At 37.3% G+C, this 19,664-nt stretch overlaps 1 protein-coding gene across 2 annotated transcripts in view; it reads right to left on the bottom strand.

Moving 5' to 3' along the window:
• Window positions 1-633: 633 nt before the first annotated feature.
• BTAF1 (B-TFIID TATA-box binding protein associated factor 1) overlaps window positions 634-19,664 on the bottom strand; it is a 119,350-nt gene continuing 100,319 nt past the window's right edge. For both annotated transcript variants that reach the window (XM_049645416.1, XM_049645417.1), the window contains 10 exons: window positions 18,502-18,579; window positions 18,244-18,373; window positions 15,881-16,022; window positions 15,662-15,792; window positions 13,623-13,748; window positions 11,889-12,041; window positions 6,419-6,630; window positions 4,554-4,713; window positions 4,005-4,175; window positions 634-2,188 (listed from right to left, as the gene is read on the bottom strand). In XM_049645416.1, the coding sequence (XP_049501373.1) occupies window positions 2,045-2,188; window positions 4,005-4,175; window positions 4,554-4,713; window positions 6,419-6,630; window positions 11,889-12,041; window positions 13,623-13,748; window positions 15,662-15,792; window positions 15,881-16,022; window positions 18,244-18,373; window positions 18,502-18,579 (1,447 nt within the window). In that variant the 3' untranslated portion in view covers window positions 634-2,044. The remainder of the gene's footprint in view (window positions 2,189-4,004; window positions 4,176-4,553; window positions 4,714-6,418; window positions 6,631-11,888; window positions 12,042-13,622; window positions 13,749-15,661; window positions 15,793-15,880; window positions 16,023-18,243; window positions 18,374-18,501; window positions 18,580-19,664) is intronic.

Here is a 19,664-nt window from a genome sequence, read left to right as displayed (position 1 = left end):
GGGCTTCTAGAAACATTTTACTCTTGGGGTACCTGGGTGGCTTAGTCGGTTAATCATCTGACTCTTGATCTTGGCTTGGGTCATGATCTCACGGTTCCTGAGATGGAGCCCTGCATTGGGCTCTGCACTGACAGCGTGGAGCCTCCTTGGGATCCTCTCTCTCTCTGCCCCTCTTCCACTCACACCTTGCTCTCTCAAACTTAAAAAAACTCTGAGATGAAAATGACCAAAACAAAACAAAATATAATTCTAACTTCCAGCCTATCTGACCTTTCAAACTGGAAAAAGACCTTTAACTTTTATGGTGTGCCCCTTCCTGTCTATATATTGCTGCCTATGTAGTCTTAGAAAACATCAGTTACTATGAGCTATGTTAAATAGCTGGCTTATGGAAACGGCAAATAATAAAAATTAAACTCAGGTAGACTTGTTCAAGCTACCCAGTGCTAGGTACAATGGATGTTCTAGATAAGAGTTTCCTCTTGCTCTTCTACAATCTGAATTTAAATTCTAAACAATGGAGAAATAACCATTTAGTAAGGAAAGTGTTGAGCTTTTTAAAACTTTTATATGTGAACTAGTAATTTTTCTTCTTCTAGTGGTATTTCCTACAAATAACACACAGTGCATATATTTTACAGTTTCAATCTTATTTTTTATTCTCCATGGAATGCTAGATTTAATGTTATAGTATGGTTGTCAAAGCTACTGAAATGTGACAAATGTCCATGTCTAAATGCTGCAGAACAGTATAACTTTAATGATTTTAAACAAAAAAGTTGTTATTTTACAGCTGAGGTCTGATGGTTTATAAACCGATGCCTATGTGTATGGCCAGCCACAAACCTTGGGGATGTTTATTACCTGTACATGTATATACAAATATATCCCATACATATATATGCACACAGGCATGTATTAATTTAGGTGTGAAATTTATAAAATTATATACATACACATACATGCATATCTATACACATATACCCACCCTCACCATTGAGGCTCACTTTTCTAACACTAATCAGCTTCATGCCCAATTATTATTGCTGCCCATTATATCTACATGATTTTAGTGCCAATACCAAGCACCTTGTAGGATGCAGGATAGGTACATCTGTGCATATAGATATGTGTATTTATGTATGTTTGTGTATATAAAGGATTTATTTCTCCCTTTTATGCTTCAGTCATGCATTACTACAATAAACAGTCTTTTCACCATAGGTTTGGAATTCTAAACAGTGTAAAATCTACTTCTGGAAAACTGTATATGTTCATAGTTACAAAAAATATATTATATATATATGATTGAAACCTATTGAGTACATATGTTCTCTGAATCGGGCTATATCCTAGCCATTAGATAAATTAAAAAACACCCTCTTAATAGGATGTTATGATAGCCTTAAATAGACCATTACCTGTATTTAGAATAGTTGATATATTTTAAAAGTTGACAAAATGATGTTAAAGATTTGAAAAACACTATGCATCTGCATTAAATATATAAAGGTTTCCACCAAGGGCCAGGTTCAATTCATTGTCTAAGATTTTCATGTTCCAAGAGTGACCAATATTGTAGTCATTATTCTTAAAATTATGGCTCATTAAGGCTTTTATACAAAAAAAAGGCCCTATTTTTAATCATTTATAAAAACAAGTTCTATTTAAAAGAAAAAATGTACATGAACACTAAAGTACTCATGGATATTATCCTGCACAAAGGGACTATGTAAAGACAGGAGGCTCGTTCCCAGTAAGAACACCTCATGGTAGCACATGTAAACCTGGTTTGGTTCCTCTGCTCTGCAGCTATTCAGCACGTAAAATTTAAACCATTTCACATTAACATTTAAATTTAATACAGTGCAAATATTTGAGAATAACTTGTTCCCCCCAGTGAAACAAGAACCAGCGTTATGCTGAATATTCTTCAGATCTATTTACACATTGAGCTAAAAGTTCACCATAAACTTTGAAATTTGCTGAATATCAGCAGAAATGTAACTGAACTAGCAGCAATTGCATTTACAATATTTGATAGTTACTTGAGAGAATGCATAAAATTTTCCAGGCTGTACTCTGAATCATATTGCTCTTGATCCCAAAGATCACTCAGGTTTTCAAGGACTGATTTCATACTTGCTTTTCCAGAAGTAGAGGTGTCGGCCTTTTCTGCTTTGCCATCCTTAAAAAAAATTGGCAGAAAGATAAAGTGAAAGATTATTAACTTCAGAAATTATAGTTCCTAACATTGCACTCATTCATTAGAATTAAACACTTCAAGCAATGTGCAAGTTCATGATCTCCTAACAATTTTATTTTAAGCTTTTTATTTAGGAAGAATTTCAAGATTATAGAAGAATTATAAGAACATTCCAAAGACCTCATTAATTGTATATGTATCTATTAAATATATAAATTATCAGCATTTAAGTTGTGGATATTATGCCTTTTTATCCCTAGATAGGATTTAACCTGTATTCTTTTTTTTTTTTTTTTTTTTTTTAATGTTTATTTATTTTTGAGAGAGAGAGGAAGACACAGAATCTGAAGCTGGCTCCAGACTCTGAGCTGTCAGCACAGAGCCTGATGTGGGGCTCAAACTCAAGAACTGCAAGATCATGACCTGAGCCAAAGTCAGATACTTAACCAACTGAGCCACCCAGGTGCCCCAAAATCAACCTGTATTTTTAAGAATAAGGATGTTCTCTGACATAACCAAAGTATAATGATCAAATTAAGGGAACTTAACACCTATGTGATATAGTCCATGTTCAAATTTTGCCAAATGTCACAATAGGATCCTTTATGGTAATAGCTTTTGCTTCCCTAGAACATCCGCTGAGTACAGTTCTGCTCGCTGAAAGTCACCCATAAGAATATTCTTTCAAACAGAATAAAAACTATTTGAAAATAGCAATCCAGGGGCACCCGGGGGACTCAGTCGGTTAACTGTCTGACTTGGGCTCAGGTCATAATCTCACTGTTGGTGAGTTCGAGCCCTGCATTGATAGTGCAGAGACTGCTTTGGATCCTCTGTCTCCCTTTCTCTCTGACCCTCTCCAACTCTCTCAAAAATAAGCAAACGTTAAAAAAAAATAGCAGTCTAGGTTTCTTTGAGCCTTCTCTTTTCTAGGTTATACATATCTTGTTCAACCTTACTTATATGACATGACCAAAGAACCTGCCTCCATCTGGCTATCTCTTGAGGACTTAATTACTGTTGAAAATGTAGCACCTAGCACCAGACATAATATTCTAAATGTGAGCTGTAATGGAACTACTTTCTTTCATATTTGAACATTACAATTCTGTTATTACAGCTAGTTTGATTATATAAGGCCACTTCTCACCATAATTAATACTATGTGTACATTTGACTTCCTGAACCTATGCAGGACTTTAAATCCAATCCTATTAAGTTCTACATTATTAGACTGAATAATACTTCTGGCTGCTGCATCCTTTGATTATGGATTGTTATCCAATATATTAGTTCCATCATCCACAATAACAATAATGGCTATCTATGATTTTTGAGAATCTCTACTAGGTACCCTTTCTAAGTGCTTACATATACCATTTCATTTTCTCTTCACAACCATGCAGTGATACAGACATTTTTATCCTCCCAAGAGCAAAGATATCTCTGAGGGAAGAAGTTAATTTGCCTAAGGTCACTAGTTAATAGGAGGCAGGGCAAGAAACACAGACCCAGGTCTAGCTGACTCCAGTGATAGTTGTCTTTTAGCAGGAAAGGGCTAAAAAAAACCTGGAGGCAAAACACTAAAGATGGCCATCAGAAAGTCCAAACTTCAAACATCCCTTAGTATCCTGAAGAATTTTATCTGGACATCAAAAATCCCCTCAAAGGGTTGCCTACTTAATACTAAAGTGAATGCCTTTCGCCACTCACTCTAATACATTCACCAGGCAGTCCCAGAAGTTTGTGAACACCTTAAAGATAAAGCAAATTGTACAAGTTTGTAGAAGTTCTTTACCTTATCAAGAGTAAACAGATCAAGAAGTTGATCTGTCCCCATACTCTGCAAACTAGAATTCTCCTGGCTAATCACAGTATTCGCGATGTTCATCTTAAATTTTTGCAAACCCATTATTTTCTCTTCCAACGTTCCTCTGGTTATCAATCGGTATACGTTAACCACACGTTTCTGAATGAAAAAAGAAGTTAAGTAGCTGCAGCACAAATAAACTGATAAACTTTGAGGTTCACCAAGTCAGGGGGTTTGCATACCTTAACTAAGTACTTGTATCTAATTAGGGTTGGGTTTTCTTTCTTTACCTGGCTTAATGAGCTTCAAATCTTACCATTTTGCAGAGAATATTAGGAATGGACAGTATCCAAGGTTTCCTCAGCACAAGTACCTTATTTAATGCATGAGGAAGTGGTGGCACAGTATTAGGTGACTTGCCTAAGGTCACAACACTCAGCATCAGAGAAGGAACTTAAACCAAGGCTCCCTGTCTTTTTTGGGATGGGTTATTTTTCCCAGTGCAGAAGTGAACACTGGTCAGTGATGACTTTTTACCTGCCCAATGCGATGGGCCCGGTCCATGGCTTGTAGATCACGCATAGGATTCCAGTCGTGCTCCACAAATACTACCGTGTCAGCGCCAGTTAAGTTAAGCCCTAGGCCACCAACATGAGTTGTAAGTAAAAGAACATCTATGGATGGATCATTGTTAAACCTAAAAGTATAGATATTAAAAAATAAAATTAATACATTTCTAAGGTTTCTATAACAAACTGGACTGTTAAATAACAATTAAATAGCACAAATGAGAACACTGCTTTAAAAATCTATGATAAAGGTACACCTGCCTGGCTCAGTTGGCAGAGCATGCAACTCTTGATCTCAGGGTTTTGAGTTCAAACCCCACACTGGGCATAAAGCTTACTTAAAAATATATGATGTGGACATTTTTTAAAAATATACATAACACCTTCAACAGTAGAAAGAATATATTTTAGAACATTTCAGATATTTCACAAACAGAAATAAGTCTGGGTTGTGTTTTAGGATGCCAGATAAAGAGTAAATTGCAAAAATGTAATTAAACACTAATGAAGACAAAACCCAACTATGAACCTTTAACATGTGTAGACAGAAGAGAAGAACTGGGGAAAAGGCTAGATCAGTCAGGAAAATTAGAGAATGAGGTGCTTGCTACAATTGTGTTTTGACATCTAATAGCTTCTAGAAACATTATTACCTAACATTATTGCCAAGCTACCACTTATTACATTCTCACTATGAATCAAAAGGGGGGGCTTTAGACTTTATATACATTATGGTATTTGTTTAAAAAGCTGTATAAAGATATTATTACTGTCCTTATTTTTGATAAATAGGACCAACAGAACATGTCTAGAGTCAGGAGTCAAAGCTGAGTCTGCCTACCTCCAAAGCCCCTTTGTAGGTTTCTAATACTACTGTGCCTAATAATCTCTCAAGGATGCTTACGAAAAAATGCTCACTCTTAGAAGTTAGCAGGTCTGGGACAGAACCTAGGAATCTGCATTTAAAAACCCAACCCCTGAGGTTTCTAAAGCACAGAATGCAAACCACACTTAAACACCACACTGGAGGTGACTGAGTATCTCAGGTGGCTAAGTATCTGACTCCTGATCTCAGCTCAGGTCTTGATCTCAGGGTTGTTGAGTTTGAACCCCGTGTTGGGCTCCACGCTGGATGTGGAGCCTACTTAAAAAAATAAAAGAGGGGCGCCTGGGTGGCGCAGTCGGTTAAGCGTCCGACTTCAGCCAGGTCACGATCTCACGGTCCGTGAGTTCGAGCCCCGCGTCAGGCTCTGGGCTGATGGCTCGGAGCCTGGAGCCTGTTTCCGATTCTGTGTCTCCCTCTCTCTCTGCCCCTCCCCCCATTCATGCTCTGTCTCTCTCTGTCCCAAAAATAAATAAAAAACGTTGAAAAAAAATTAAAAAAAATAAAAAATAAAAAAAAAAATAAAAGAAATACCACACTCACCAATTCGGCTTCCTACCTGGGCCAGCTTCCAACTTGTTCTCGGCAGAGACACACACAGGGATCAGTCAGAGATCTTAGCTAAGCCATCTGTTTGCTTCTTCCTACCCTAACTCCCGAAAAAAGGTGAGGGGGAAAAGTAGTTGTCTCTACTTTTTGTTGATGCCTTAAATTTCTTCCGAGCCCTTCATAGTGCCTCCCTAACACTGTCACACTTTTTTTTTAAAAAACTAAAACTATTCAATTATATTTTGGAGTTCTAAATTTTAAAAATGATTTAGTTGGGCTGAATTATACAGTAACAAAACACATGTGCAGATATTTAGCCAAACAATGTTTCATGAGGCAAACTTCTCTATCAGTGATAACTGACTATAGCTTGATTTCTAAGAGTTTTAGAAGCCACTTACCGTGAAACAATGGAATGCCTCTGACCAGGAGGTATGCTGCCATCTAATCTCAGATAAGTGACAGAGGGTAAGTGAGGTTTGAGAAGATCATGTTCTACTATATCAAGCATGCTTTTAAGCTGACAGAAGATCAGTATCCTGTGCTGGGCCACAACAGACTCTGTGCCACTCTCTGAAGTGCTGCCATTTCCCAAACCACAGTCCAACAGCAACTTGAAAAAAAGAATCAGTTGTTATATAGGTGTTTAATAAAGTATAATCAATCTCACTGTGACAAATACTTCCCCTTATGCTAAGAAAAGGTTAAACTTATCTGTCACCTGGAAAGCACATTAGCACTCTGAGCTGTAATCTGTCATCCTGAAGCCTCTGGAACTAGTTTTGAGGTGCTCAGGCTTAGAATCTCCTGGTTACCTCTTCAGGAGATTCTCTAACAGGTCCTTCTCCCCCTTCCTGAGTTACTTGAGGCTCACTAGAGTTTCAATAAATGTTTACTGAAAAAGATGATCCTTAAGCAAAACAGTTCATGAAAAGTTATAAAAGAACAGAGTATAAAGAAAACAATGCAGCTAAATCTGGCCGAAATCAAAATTCCAAAAAAGAAAGAATTATCAACCAAGATCTTTAACAGCAAGAACCATGCTGCTATAGATCTTTTGTACTTCCTGCCTACTTAAATTGTTCAGTGCCTGGCACATAGCAGCTGCAATAAATAAATGTGCCTGGGTGGCTCAGCTGGTTAAGCATCTGACTCGGGAATATGGCTCAGGTCTTGATCTCACTGTTTGTGAGTCTGAGCCTTGCATTGGGGTCTGTGCTGGCAGCTTTGGATTCTCTCTCCCTGCCCCTCCCCCACTCGTGTGTACTCTCTCTCAAAAATAAACTTAAAAAAAAAAAAAGAAAAAGAACTAAATGAACAAAATCCAAGAGAACAATGTTTGTATCTGTTTGTGAAACTAAAATGCCTAGTATTAATCTTCATCCCTAAGGACCTTAAGATAGTGAATTCTGCCCAAAATGTAAGAACTCAACGCAGGATGCTTTCTCCTTTCTACTAATGAAGGTTACTTAGAAAACCAAAAGCTCAAACGGGAAAGATAACCAAAATCCAAGCAAACTCCCAAGTTCCAGGTAAAACTCTCAGAATATTATGCAGAAAAAAAGTTAACATAACAGACTGGAAAAGCTTTTCTTAGAAAGCCCAGCTTGCAAGGTGTGTCCTTGGCTGAAAGAAGTCTTGAAACTTGGGTTTTGAGAGTCTGCCCATTGTTTTCTACCTGATGAGGGTGGCTTACTGTGCTTAAACTGTTATGCAAACAATAGGATTATGCTGAGACCTGCTTTCTTTCTGGGAATCTAGAATTTTGGTACATACTAGGCAGAGGGAGTCTACAGGATCAGACCCAATAAAAGCTTTGGGCGTTGAGTTTCTAATGAGCTTAACTGGTACGCAACACTTCCTATGTACCGTCATCATTGTTTTAAGTGTTGTCGTAATTTGATCCTAGGGGAAGAACAAATGTTCTTTCTCTTCTACCTTTGCAGCCCTTAAATTGTAAATTTTAATTAGACTGCCCTAAGCTTTTCCTCCCTCCTTGACAGAGAGTATACATATGGTATACTACCAAGGAATTCCTCTAGGTGGAATAAAGAAATCTGATAAATGTAATTACCTCTATCTCTTGCCCCTGTCTGTAATCAGATTACTATTTAAGCTAAGTTGATTTTTAAAAATCTGAGGTGTTTTAGGAGAGTATAACTAGGTGGTGCCCAGTATAAAGAAATGTGATATCATCAGTGGAACATTCTATATAGTTTCTATAAAAGAGGAGTTCTGAAGAGAATTTATCAGAATGTCTGTGTCACACACATTCAATTATCTTTAGTCCCTTAGGCAGCAACATCAAACCTTACAACCAGTCACTTTAAGAACGTCCACCTAAGACTTTGTCTCCAAGTCCACACTTACCATACAATCTTCCTAGTATCTTCTTCCAGGTAGCTATCCTACTGGATGTATGGATATATCATTTGGCATAAATATTCTTGTCTGGCAGCAGAAATGGCATTCTGGCTTTCCCAATAATCTCTTATAACCTGAGTTTGCCCTGAGAAGACTGATGAACTCCAAGTATTCTGACAAAATCTAGTTTGCAGCCTTGAAGAGTTGATTACTATTCTCTAGAAAATGGTTACCAGAGCCACTTGATATGGGTATCTGAAAGGCCAGCTGCCTCCCTAGAGAGCAATTTAATTTTATCTTGCCCTAACTTCAGCACAGGCTAAATTACGTGAGGAATAGCTTGAAAACCCTGGGATAAAACAGTTTCTGGATTCTTTTTTGATCTTCCACTTATAGTGCCCAGAACTCTAAATGATACTCAAAATTTGGTGTGACTGGTATAAAAGACAGTGAATCTATGATGCCCTCATTTTGGCCATTATTCCACTGTTATTAATCCAACCCAAGATCATACAAGATTTATTTACCGGCAACTAATTCATACAGTAGATTTACAGTGAACCTACCATCAAACTCAACTTTATTCTGTGAAATGTTCGCCAATTAATGTTTTTATTTATTATTTTTGCATGTGCGTGTGCGAGCAGAGAAGGGGCAGAGAGAGAGGGAGACAGAGGATCCCAAGCGGGCTCTGCTGCTGGGGCTTGAACTCACAAACCGTGAGACCATGTCCTGAGCCACAGTCAGATGCTGAACTGAGCCACCCAGGTGCCCCTGTATCTAAGTCTTTTAAAATTGACTTTGCTTATCTCCGTTAAATTTCACCTACAGTTTGAGTTCATCATTTCAGTATCCTGAAATTTAAAAATTCTGGCATTATTAGATAATTCTGGCACTAGTACTTGCTGATATACAGGTTTCTATATTTCTAGTGCCAGGTTTTTAAAAAGCAAATAAGACTTCTCCCCTAATTCAGAGAACAGACATATTTTAGATGAAAGCAAGCTTGTTTTCTCTCCCCTAAGATAGAACTTTTGTTCCGAATGGCTGAAAAGAACTGAGAAAATGGAAAAGATGGATTCTACAAGTCTTATAAGTATGGCCAGAAACAATCTGGGCCTAAGTTGTACAGTTCCTAAGCATCTTAATTCCAGACACTTCAGCTTCAGAGTGACAATAAGCTTCTAAAATGAAAGATCAGTTTAAGTAATAGCTGCAGAGAAAAATGTGCAAAAATATAAACTAAAAATAATTTAAAGCCTATAGTATAACTAAAGTGTGGATGAAATGCAAATGATTTTGGAAATCTAATTAGCTGATTCCTTGACTAAGTATATCTTATAACTTTATCAGCTATGTTAAGAAAATCATGAACATTTTATGTACAAAATTAGTTTGGCCAAATAAGAAAACGATTCCATTTACAGACAATCTAAAAGCAATACTCATTCTATCATTTTATGATAAAAATCCAGTGTTTTACATTTAGTGATATAAGGATACATACCTGGATGTCATATATGTCATTATATAACATTTTCTATGCTAACCCATGTGAAACCTAAAATCTTCATTTATTAGTTATTCTTCATGAAATTTAGGCCAGAATAACTACAGAAAGCAAAACAATGACTAAAGTCCACATTTTACAGTAAGCTCTTAATTTTTAAGAATAGTTAGAACTAAATGGTGTTAGTTTTAACATTTGGTGCTTGCAATTGGTTCTTTTAAAAACCAATTATTTCTGATAGAATTTTCAAAAATTCTGTTTTTGAAAGCTACACTAAGACAGCGACATGAAGAAAATGGCAGAGTAGGCAGCTCCCAAAAAAACTCAGAGATACACACTGACAAATATTATAATCAAACTATTGAAAGAGAATCTGAAAAGCAGCAAGAAAAAAAGTGAATTCATCATGTAAAGGGGATCCTCTATAAGATCAACATTGGATTTCTCATCAGAAACCATGGAACACATTACTAAAGAAAGTCAAATAACAATCTACAGAATGGGGGAAAATATTTGCAAAATTATGTATCTGATAAGGGCTTAATACCTAGAATATAAAAGAACTCTTAGGGGCACCTGGGTGGCTCAGTCAGTTGAGTGTCCAACTCTTGATTTTGGCCCAGGTCATGACCTCATGGTTCATGAGATTGAGCCCCACGTGGGGCTTCATGCTGACAGCATGGAGCCTGCTTATTAGGGTTCTCTCCCTTTCTCTCTGTCCCTACCCTGCTCATGCACGCTCTCTCAAAATAATTAAATAAACTTAAAAAAAAAAGAAAAAAAGTCGTCTTAAAATTCAACCAAAAGACAATTTAAAAATGATCCAAAGTTAAACGGCATTTTCAACAATGAGCTAGCATTTCATACCTACTGGGATGGCTGCAATAAAAAAAATAGTAAAGTATGCATTGGCTAGGATGTGGAGAAATTGGAATCATGGCACATTGCTGATGGAAATGTAAATGGAACAGCCATTGTGGAAAACATTCTGGCAGTTCCTGAAAAAGTTAAACACTGAATTGGTAGATGATCCAGCAATTCCACTCCTAGGTTTAGTTCATCCAAAAGAACTAAAAAGAGGGGCTTAAACTGACACTTACAAGCCAACGTTCTCTGCAGTATTATTCACAATAGCCAAAAAGGTGGAAACAACCATTGTGTCCATCAACACATGACAAGATTTGGGACGCCCGGGTGGCTCAGTTGGTTAAGTGTCCAACTCTTGATCTGGGTTCAGGTCATGATTTCACAGTTCATGATTTCAAGCCCCGCACTGGACTCTGCCACTTGGGATTGTTTCTCTTTCTCTCCATCCCTCCCCCACTTGTGCTCTCTCTCTCAAAACAAAACAAAAAAAAAAGACTAAACAAATGTGGTATATACATAATAATAATAATAATAATAATAATAATGGAATGTTATTCAGCTATAAAAATGAAGTACTAATACATGGTACAACACAAATGAACCTTGAAAACCAATTGAGGGGTGCCTGGGTGGCTCAGTTGGCTAAGCGTCTAACTCTTGATTTCTGCTCAGGTCATGATCTCATGGTTTATGAGAATGAGCCCTGCATCAGGCTCTACGCTGATAGTGTGAATCTTGTTTGGGATTCTCTACTTCTTTCTCTGCCCCTCCCCTGTTCACGCACGTACAGGCACGCACTCTCTCAAAAAAAATAAACTAAAAAAAGAAAACCAAGTGAAATAAGCCAGTCACAAAAGTACAAATATTGTATGATTCCACTTACATTAAATATTTAGAACAGGTAAATTGATACAGATATAAAGTGGACTAGAGGTTACCAGGGGTTAGAAGAAAGTAATGGTATATATTATACTATACATATTTACCACAGTTTCTAAAAAAGCTGTACCAAAAATTGAACCAAATTAAAAAATAAAAGAAATGGCAGTACTATTTTGGAAAAGTATATTTATACGTGTTACAGATCAAGAATGTGTAACACACATCGAACATTCATGAAACCTACTTACTTGTTTCAAAGCTGAGAGTTTAGGGGCATGTTGAATATCATGAAGAGAAGAATTCTGAATTGCCAGTTTTTCAGTAGTACTCTTGAACTCTGGATGTTGAGGTGTCAAGACTAATGCTGGATGGTTGCACAGTTTACGTAAGTACTGTAATGCCTTTAAGGGGGGAAAAAGTATATGCAAGTCCATACATACCACAAATGTCTACATCTTAGTAACTTTTCCTATTTCTACGCTATCCGTAGAAAATGCCCTTTGTCCTCTTCTTGCTCCTCCTACTCATTCTTCATGAATCAGTTCAATGTCTCATCTGTGACGCCTTCATCTGTGCTTCTTGTGTGAAGTATATGAGAGCATTTATTGCATCAATTGTACAGTTTGTGTCTCTCTCCCTCAGTAGACAATGAACTTCTCATGGCAGAAAGACCTCTTTCCTGCCCAAAGTGGGATAATGCTTACAGATGCTTCTGGAATAAGGCAACATTTCCTAAAGATTTCCTAAGGGTTTCTCAAACTTCAGTGGGTATAAAAATTTCTTGAGGACCTTATAAATCTGCATATCTCTCCCCTACACAGTATTATAATTCAGCAAGTCAGGGAGAGGAGAAGGCAGAGCAAGGTGGTTATTTCAAGTGGTTGTGTTTAAGAATCAGAACCCTATAGGGTCCTTCTTTCTTTTCTCTAATTTTGCCACATTCTTTCTCTCTTGCCTTTTACTTGGCTTATGATTTGGGTTTTGAATTTTGTATTGGAAAGCTCTAGGGGCACTGGGTGGCTCAGTCACTTGAGTGCCCGACTTCGGCTCAGGTCACGATCTTACAGTTCGTGAGTTCGAGCCCTGCACTGGGCTCTATGCTGACAGCTCAGAGCCTGGAGCCTGCTTTGGATTCTGTGTCTCCCTCTCTCTGCCCCTCCCCTGCTCTCTCTCTCTCTCTCTCAAAAATAAATAAACATTAAAAAAAATTAAAAACAAACAAACAAAAAGCTCCACTGACAAGGCTCAAGAAACAGCTGGACACGATAATAGAAACTGGGAGAGGTATAAGCTCTTTACCCCTCTTCTGTCTTAAAAATGTTACAGTATTTAATTTATTGGTGGCAAGGGAAGTGGGGGGGGGGTTCTATTGTGGAATATTTCAAAAGGGACAGAAAGCCTAAGCTGACACTTTATCTTTTTGATTTGCTATTCCCTTGAGCACATGAGGAAGCACCTGTCTCATGACTTCTGTACTTTTGGTATCCTCTGTCTGGAATCGCTTCCCCTCCACGTATCTGCATGCCTCAATCCTCCTTCAGATCTCTGCTTAGGTGTCACCTTCTCAAGTGAGGCTGCCCCTGATCTCTCTACTAGAAACCAATCTACCCAACTCTTATACTGCATAACCCCATACTCTAGGGAAGGAGTCTGTTTTTTCCACTGCTTTAGTTAACCCCTGAGCTTACAAAAGTTATTGCCCTATAGCAGGCATTCCAATATTTTTTTTAATGTAAAGCAAAATATTCTCTAAAACTCTTTACTGGCAATATACAAAAAATATTGCATTTTGTATATTTTAGTATTAAATTACTTATTAATTATAAATATGGAAATAAATTAGTACTCTTCTCTATTTTCAAGAATGTATACACAATACTGAAAAAAATTTAAATAAACCCACATTTCAGTATTCCATGTAAAAATTGCTGCACTGAAGAACATGATTCTTGAAGAAATAAAAAAGAGATTGTAATCTATACCTGGAATACATGGCCTGTGGCTTTAAGCTTTGGTTTTTCAGTTTCTTCAGAGAGTGCAGCTGAAGAAACTGTTTCATCAACGTCACACTTAGCACGAGACTTAGCAAAATCCTCATAGAGCTGAACCTGTAAAATTGCCCCCGCAAAAGAAGTATATTTATTTTCAATTGTTCAAAAACATAGCTAGCAAATGACAGTAAGAGCAATAATTTAAACCAGCCCTCATTAAAGAAATTGTAATACCTATGCTTCACTAATGATTACAAATTATCCACTGCATCTTGGTAAATTCCTTTAAAATTACATTTAGAAAACAAGTGTAGCACATTAAGCTTGGATGCTAAAATATTAAAAATTAGTCAAATAGTCCTAGACTCAATTTTTCCACTCTGTTGAGGAAGATAAATACATTACCAATAAAAGAGAACCTGAATCCTTACAAGTAAATGAGAAAATCTTCTCTAAGTGAAGTTTTGTGGTACCCTATAGGTACATTCCAAGAGACCAAGTTTTAAAAAATACTTCTGCTGAGGTGCCTGGTTGGCTCAGTCAGTAGAGCATGCAACTCTTGATCTCAGGGTCATGAGTTCAAGCCCCAAGTTGGGTATATAGATTACTTATATAAATAAAACTTAAAAAAAAAAAAAAAGTACAGAGAAGTAAAAGAATACTACTGCTACCTAAAAGGAGAACTCATAAAAGTTAAAGCATTACCTAAGGGTCCTGGTTCCTGCCTTGTACATGCTAAAACAATATGAAAGAAAATAAAATCTAGAGTGCTAAAGAATAGAAGTCAGAATATAAAAACCTGTGGATGCTAAGTAAAGCTAAATGTCACTTCCCTCCCAGCTCCTCCTCCAGGCCACTTAAATGTTTTATACCACTGGCATATACCATGGATTTTCTTTTTTAAAGATTTCATTTTAATCTGTATACCCAACATGGGGTGTGAACTCACAACCCTGAGATCAAGAGTTGCATGCTCTACTGATTGAGCCAACCACGCACCCCTATCATGGATTTTTTTTTTTTCATATGGCACCTTTTCTTTATTGTATTTACTTCAAAAAGTCTTCAGCTCATTGCTCCTAAAATATTCCTTTCAAAAATACTAATCCAATTTTTATACATGAGAAATGGAGGCCCAGACATATGACATAGATAATATAAGTGATCACAGAGCTCTCAGCATCTAGATTAGTGTGCTGCTAAGCTCTAAACTCAAGTTATAGAGGGAGGAGAAGAAATAAGTTTCTGGGTGTACCTGTTTATCTTTTATTCATTTTACCAGACTAAATCAAAATACTGAAATGGATTGATGCATACTAACCCAGAACGTAAGGTTAAAAGAAAATTCTGATTATATAGGCCATGTCTCCCTAATACAAGGGATGGTTTCCCCTTACAAAATACTATATAAGGAAAGGCATACAATAAATTCCTTTGATAATAGTCTCTGTACAAAATTAGATCTGTGCAAAAGCTCAGTCTTATTTCAAAAATTTACTGGCAATGCGGTTAATACTTTTAGAGGGGTGAGGTCCCACTTCCCAGGTTTGAAACTCAGTCCTGATATATATTAGCTATATAATCTTGAGCAACTTACTTAATTTTTCTGAACCTTCCTTTCTTTGTTTGCAAAAATGGGGACTGACAATACCTATAATGCTGTTGTGAAGATATGACATTACAGGCAGATTTTTGGCCCTTATAAACACTGGCTCATCTCATCATCAGATTAACCTTGCAACTTTTCCGATTAATTTGACATATAAGAAAGCAACTATGATACTTGCTTTTGTTTTAATGCCATATTCAAAATGCACTTATCCAAATGTATATCCACATGTCCAAAGAGATTCATTCAGGTCCTAGCTCTCTCTATTTGGAACAGAATAGTCCTAAAGTCTATCAAAGTAGAAGCTAGATTGGAGTAATAAAAGCCAAAGTCTAATCCCCTTTATTCAATTTTTGTGGCTTATTCAAAGCACTCTCCTAATAAACATACCGCCAACAACCACAATCACTGGATTTCTAACCTGGAGAGGACTAAGAGTACAATAGTAGTCTTGAATAATTTTGGGTGGAAGATCCTGCAAAACATCTTCTTTCATTCTTCTCAAAAGAAATGGCAGGACTTGGCGGTGGAGTGCATCCATTGCAAGAACACCTGTTAAAAAGTAAGAGAAAACAGCTTCAAAAAAGATAGGAATAAGTTATATTCACTTGTATAGTATATAATTATATAGTTTTCATACCTGCTTCTTGTTCTCGACTAGAGCTTCGAGCATCCCTACTTGCTAATATAGGTTTACCATATCGAGCAGCAAACTGGCGTTCAGTCCCCAAAAATCCTGGCATGAGGAAATCAAATAATGACCACAGCTCCAAAACGTTATTCTGAATATAAAAAAGGAACACTAGTTAATCTTTTGTACTGGGGTGATTTCCTTACAGTTGGAATATTAATGAAAGCCCATTATGAGGACATACATGAGGGGTAATCAACTACATTTTTATATATATGGTCTAAGTCTGCATTTTAATTTGATAAAATTCATATCAGTATCCCTGAATTCCTTCAGGGAATTCTATCCTATCTGGAGAGAATTTTGAAGTCTCCTCCACCAGAATAAGCCTTGGTCCATAGTGTGTAAATCCTATTGGTGGCATCTATCAAGCAATAAATAGAAAAGCAGAAAGATGAATATGCTTCTGATTCTTTTACCTTTGACACTAAACGTAACATCAAGATTTAAAGAATTTGGCCAACATCACCATTTCTTTTTTTATTTAAAAAAATTATTTAAAAAAAAATTTTTTTTCAACGTTTTTTATTTATTTTTGGGACAGAGAGAGACAGAGCATGAATGGGGGAGGGGCAGAGAGAGAGGGAGACACAGAATCAGAAACAGGCTCCAGGCTCCGAGCCATCAGCCCAGAGCCTGACGCGGGGCTCGAACTCACAGACCGCGAGATCGTGACCTGTCTGAAGTCGGACGCTTAACCGACTGCGCCACCCAGGCGCCCCTAAAAAAATTATTTTTTAAATGCTTATTTATTTTTGAGAGAGAGACACAGTGAGAGTGGGGGAGGGGCAGAGAGAGGGAGACACAATCCGAAGCAGGCTCCAGGCTCCGAGCTGTCAGCACAGAGCCCGACGCGGGGCTCGAACTCACAAACCATGAGATCATAACCTAAGCCGAAGTCGGACGCTTAACCAACTGAGCCACCCAGGTGCCCCCAACATCACCGTTTCTTAAGGAAACCTAGAAGAGTTTGGTTATAGGTCAAATCTATCCAATATTCAAAGTAATAAGGAACAGGCAAAGGTTCTTTCCAATTCTACTACTGAAGTTTCATTTGTAAAAAAAAGAAATCAGCACTTTTTCATTTTGGATGCATTCTCAATATGTTTGGATCCTAAGGTACCAACCCACCACCTTACCCACTTCCAGAAGCCCTCTTCACCCTGCTCAGGCTATGATTCATTATGGTGGGCTGCCCTGCTTAGGCTAATCCCACTTAGGCCCTGCCTCCTAACTCCAGGCTACCATGGGTCTTCAGTGCAGAAACCCTTATAGCTTCCGAGCTAAAATGTTCAGTATGGGAGGGGAGAAAGAAAGAGGGCCTTTAAGGAAACAAAAAAACCAAACTTGGTGTGAAAGTAATATTGTGAACAATTAAGTGTTCACTTAATGATCAAAACCCTAATACTTAGAATAATCAGTCCATTAACAAAAATAAATGTAAAAGAAAAGTAACAAAGATGTAAGCTAAGAAGTGTTGATTTTTTTTTAGTGTCAGAAGGAATCTTAGAGGTAACTTGGTGTTCACCATTCCACTAACTGGAGAATGATGAAGGGTATTTTCCCACCAGAGTTGGCTATCCAAGTTATGTGTGAACATTTGCAGCCAGTTCCCCTGGAAGATAACAGAATCTCTCAAAAGTATCAGAAGACTTCTATAACTTTACCCATCTCTTTCCTTTTCCAATACAACCTTCTACAATCTTTTCCAATTTTCTCTTAACTCCAGGTATTCACACCTCTACTATATGATGATTCCCCTATGAATCAGCTCTAAGTTTTCAACATTAAATCAGACTGTGGTGTAATACCACAGAAGTAGAATGGCCAGTGTGGAATAAAGTCTGACCAGTTTCCCATATTTTGGACACAAGACTTCTATTTACATACCCTAAAATCACATTTTACTATTTTAATTCTAGTATAGTTAACATGCGGTGTTATATTAGTATCAGTTGTACAATATAGTCATTCAAAAATTCCATACACCATCCAGTGCTCTTCATATTGCTTTTAAAACCTGGTTTGCTCAGATGCTATTGCATACCAAATGAACCATTATGAACCAAATGAACTACTGGAATTTATTCCTATAAATGGAAGGAAGGAAAGAAAGAAGGAAGGAAGGAAGGGAAGGAGGGAGGAAGGAAGGAAGGAAAGAAGGGAGGAAGGAAGGAAATAAGGAAGAGAGGAAGGAAGGAAAGAAGGGAGGGAGGGAGCAGGCAGGCGGAAAAACGTGTCTTTAATTCACTGCCAAATGTCAAACCTTCTTTCCACATGGCAAACAGTGGGGGAGAACAGTAAATAATTACCTGGATTGGTGTTCCAGAAAGAATAATCCTATAATTAGCAGTCAGTTGTTTTACAGCTTTTGACAATTTTGTTTTTCCATTTTTGATGACATGGCCTTCATCAAGAATACAGTAGTTAAATTTAATATTTCTAAGGGAGAATAAACAAAAAAATTTAGCACCTTTTAATATATTGCAGGAACTATATAAAGTCTTTCAGACAGGAAAATATTAACACTCTTCGTAAGTTTTTCTAAAGAAAAAAATTTTAATTCTTACCTAAAGAAATCTATGTCATTCCTCACAACATCATATGAAGCCACTATCAGATTGTGCCTTTTTACTTGATGCTGTAACCTGCATTTAAAAATAAGTAAGATTGGGAAATGAGGAACCTGCAAAGTCTGTAATAGAGTTTCAAAGAGGGAAACTACAGCTACCGTCTTACAAGGTGTTTTCAATGTGCCTACTAAGCCCAGCATTCTTTTCTGCTTATTCTACATCCGTGACCCTGATACCTGAAGACCGTTCTTCTTTTGATTTGGCCTTGTTAGCCTAACTCAGCCGATTAGAAAAGAGATGGGTACCTGATTCAAAATGTAGTGGACACTGTAACTTTATGTCCTCACACCTCTTCCTTGAAGGCACTATTTTGTGCTGGGGGGTGAGGGGAAGCCATCAATCACATGTCCCCATAATCACCAAAGAGATGAAACACTCAATCAGGTTGGGCCATTCACAATATTTTATCCCCTGACCATAAAGACTGGTTTGGGAGCATGACCCAAAGCAGTTAGTCATTTCTAGTATTGATATATTCGTGATGGGAGAGGGAAGATCTCTGTTCACAACAGTTGCCAAGTTAGGTGAATGTAGGCCTCAGACTGTTTATCGTCATCTTATTCATTGAATTCACAGACCAATAAAACAAGTTATGTATCAAGAGGAAGAGCAAATGAGAGCAATTTAGATGTACCTGAAGCAAGAATTCACCCCTGAAATACTCAAAGTTAGTGAATAAACGTACTTCCTGTTTGCTTAAGTTTGTAAATGAATAAATTCTAACTAAAGACACTACAGTAAATTCTTTATAAGAGTGTAAGCTGTTGCCTATTTAATTAGCTGAGTGACCTTAGACCCAGGCCCCATGTTTTATTAGACTTTTATCTGCCAACAGAGAACAAAATTAATAACCATACCTCATGTGGTGACTGTGAGAATACACAATACACAATTTTACATAAATGTAAAACTACTAAGAATAATGCCTGGCTAATAAATGCTGAATATGTGTTAGCTATTATAAATACAGAGGGGTGGCAAATTTATGGACTAATCAGCAACCTATGACTATCCATGCTTTAAAAGATGAACTGAAGGGGGGCGCCTGGGTGGCGCAGTCGGTTAAGCGTCCGACTTCAGCCAGGTCACGATCTCGCGGT

This window comes from Panthera uncia, chromosome D2 (assembly GCF_023721935.1).
Source record: "Panthera uncia isolate 11264 chromosome D2, Puncia_PCG_1.0, whole genome shotgun sequence".
Classification (NCBI taxonomy): Eukaryota; Metazoa; Chordata; class Mammalia; order Carnivora; family Felidae; genus Panthera; species Panthera uncia.
The sequence above is the reverse complement of the archived record's forward strand: the minus strand, read 5'-3'. Positions and strand labels throughout refer to the sequence as shown.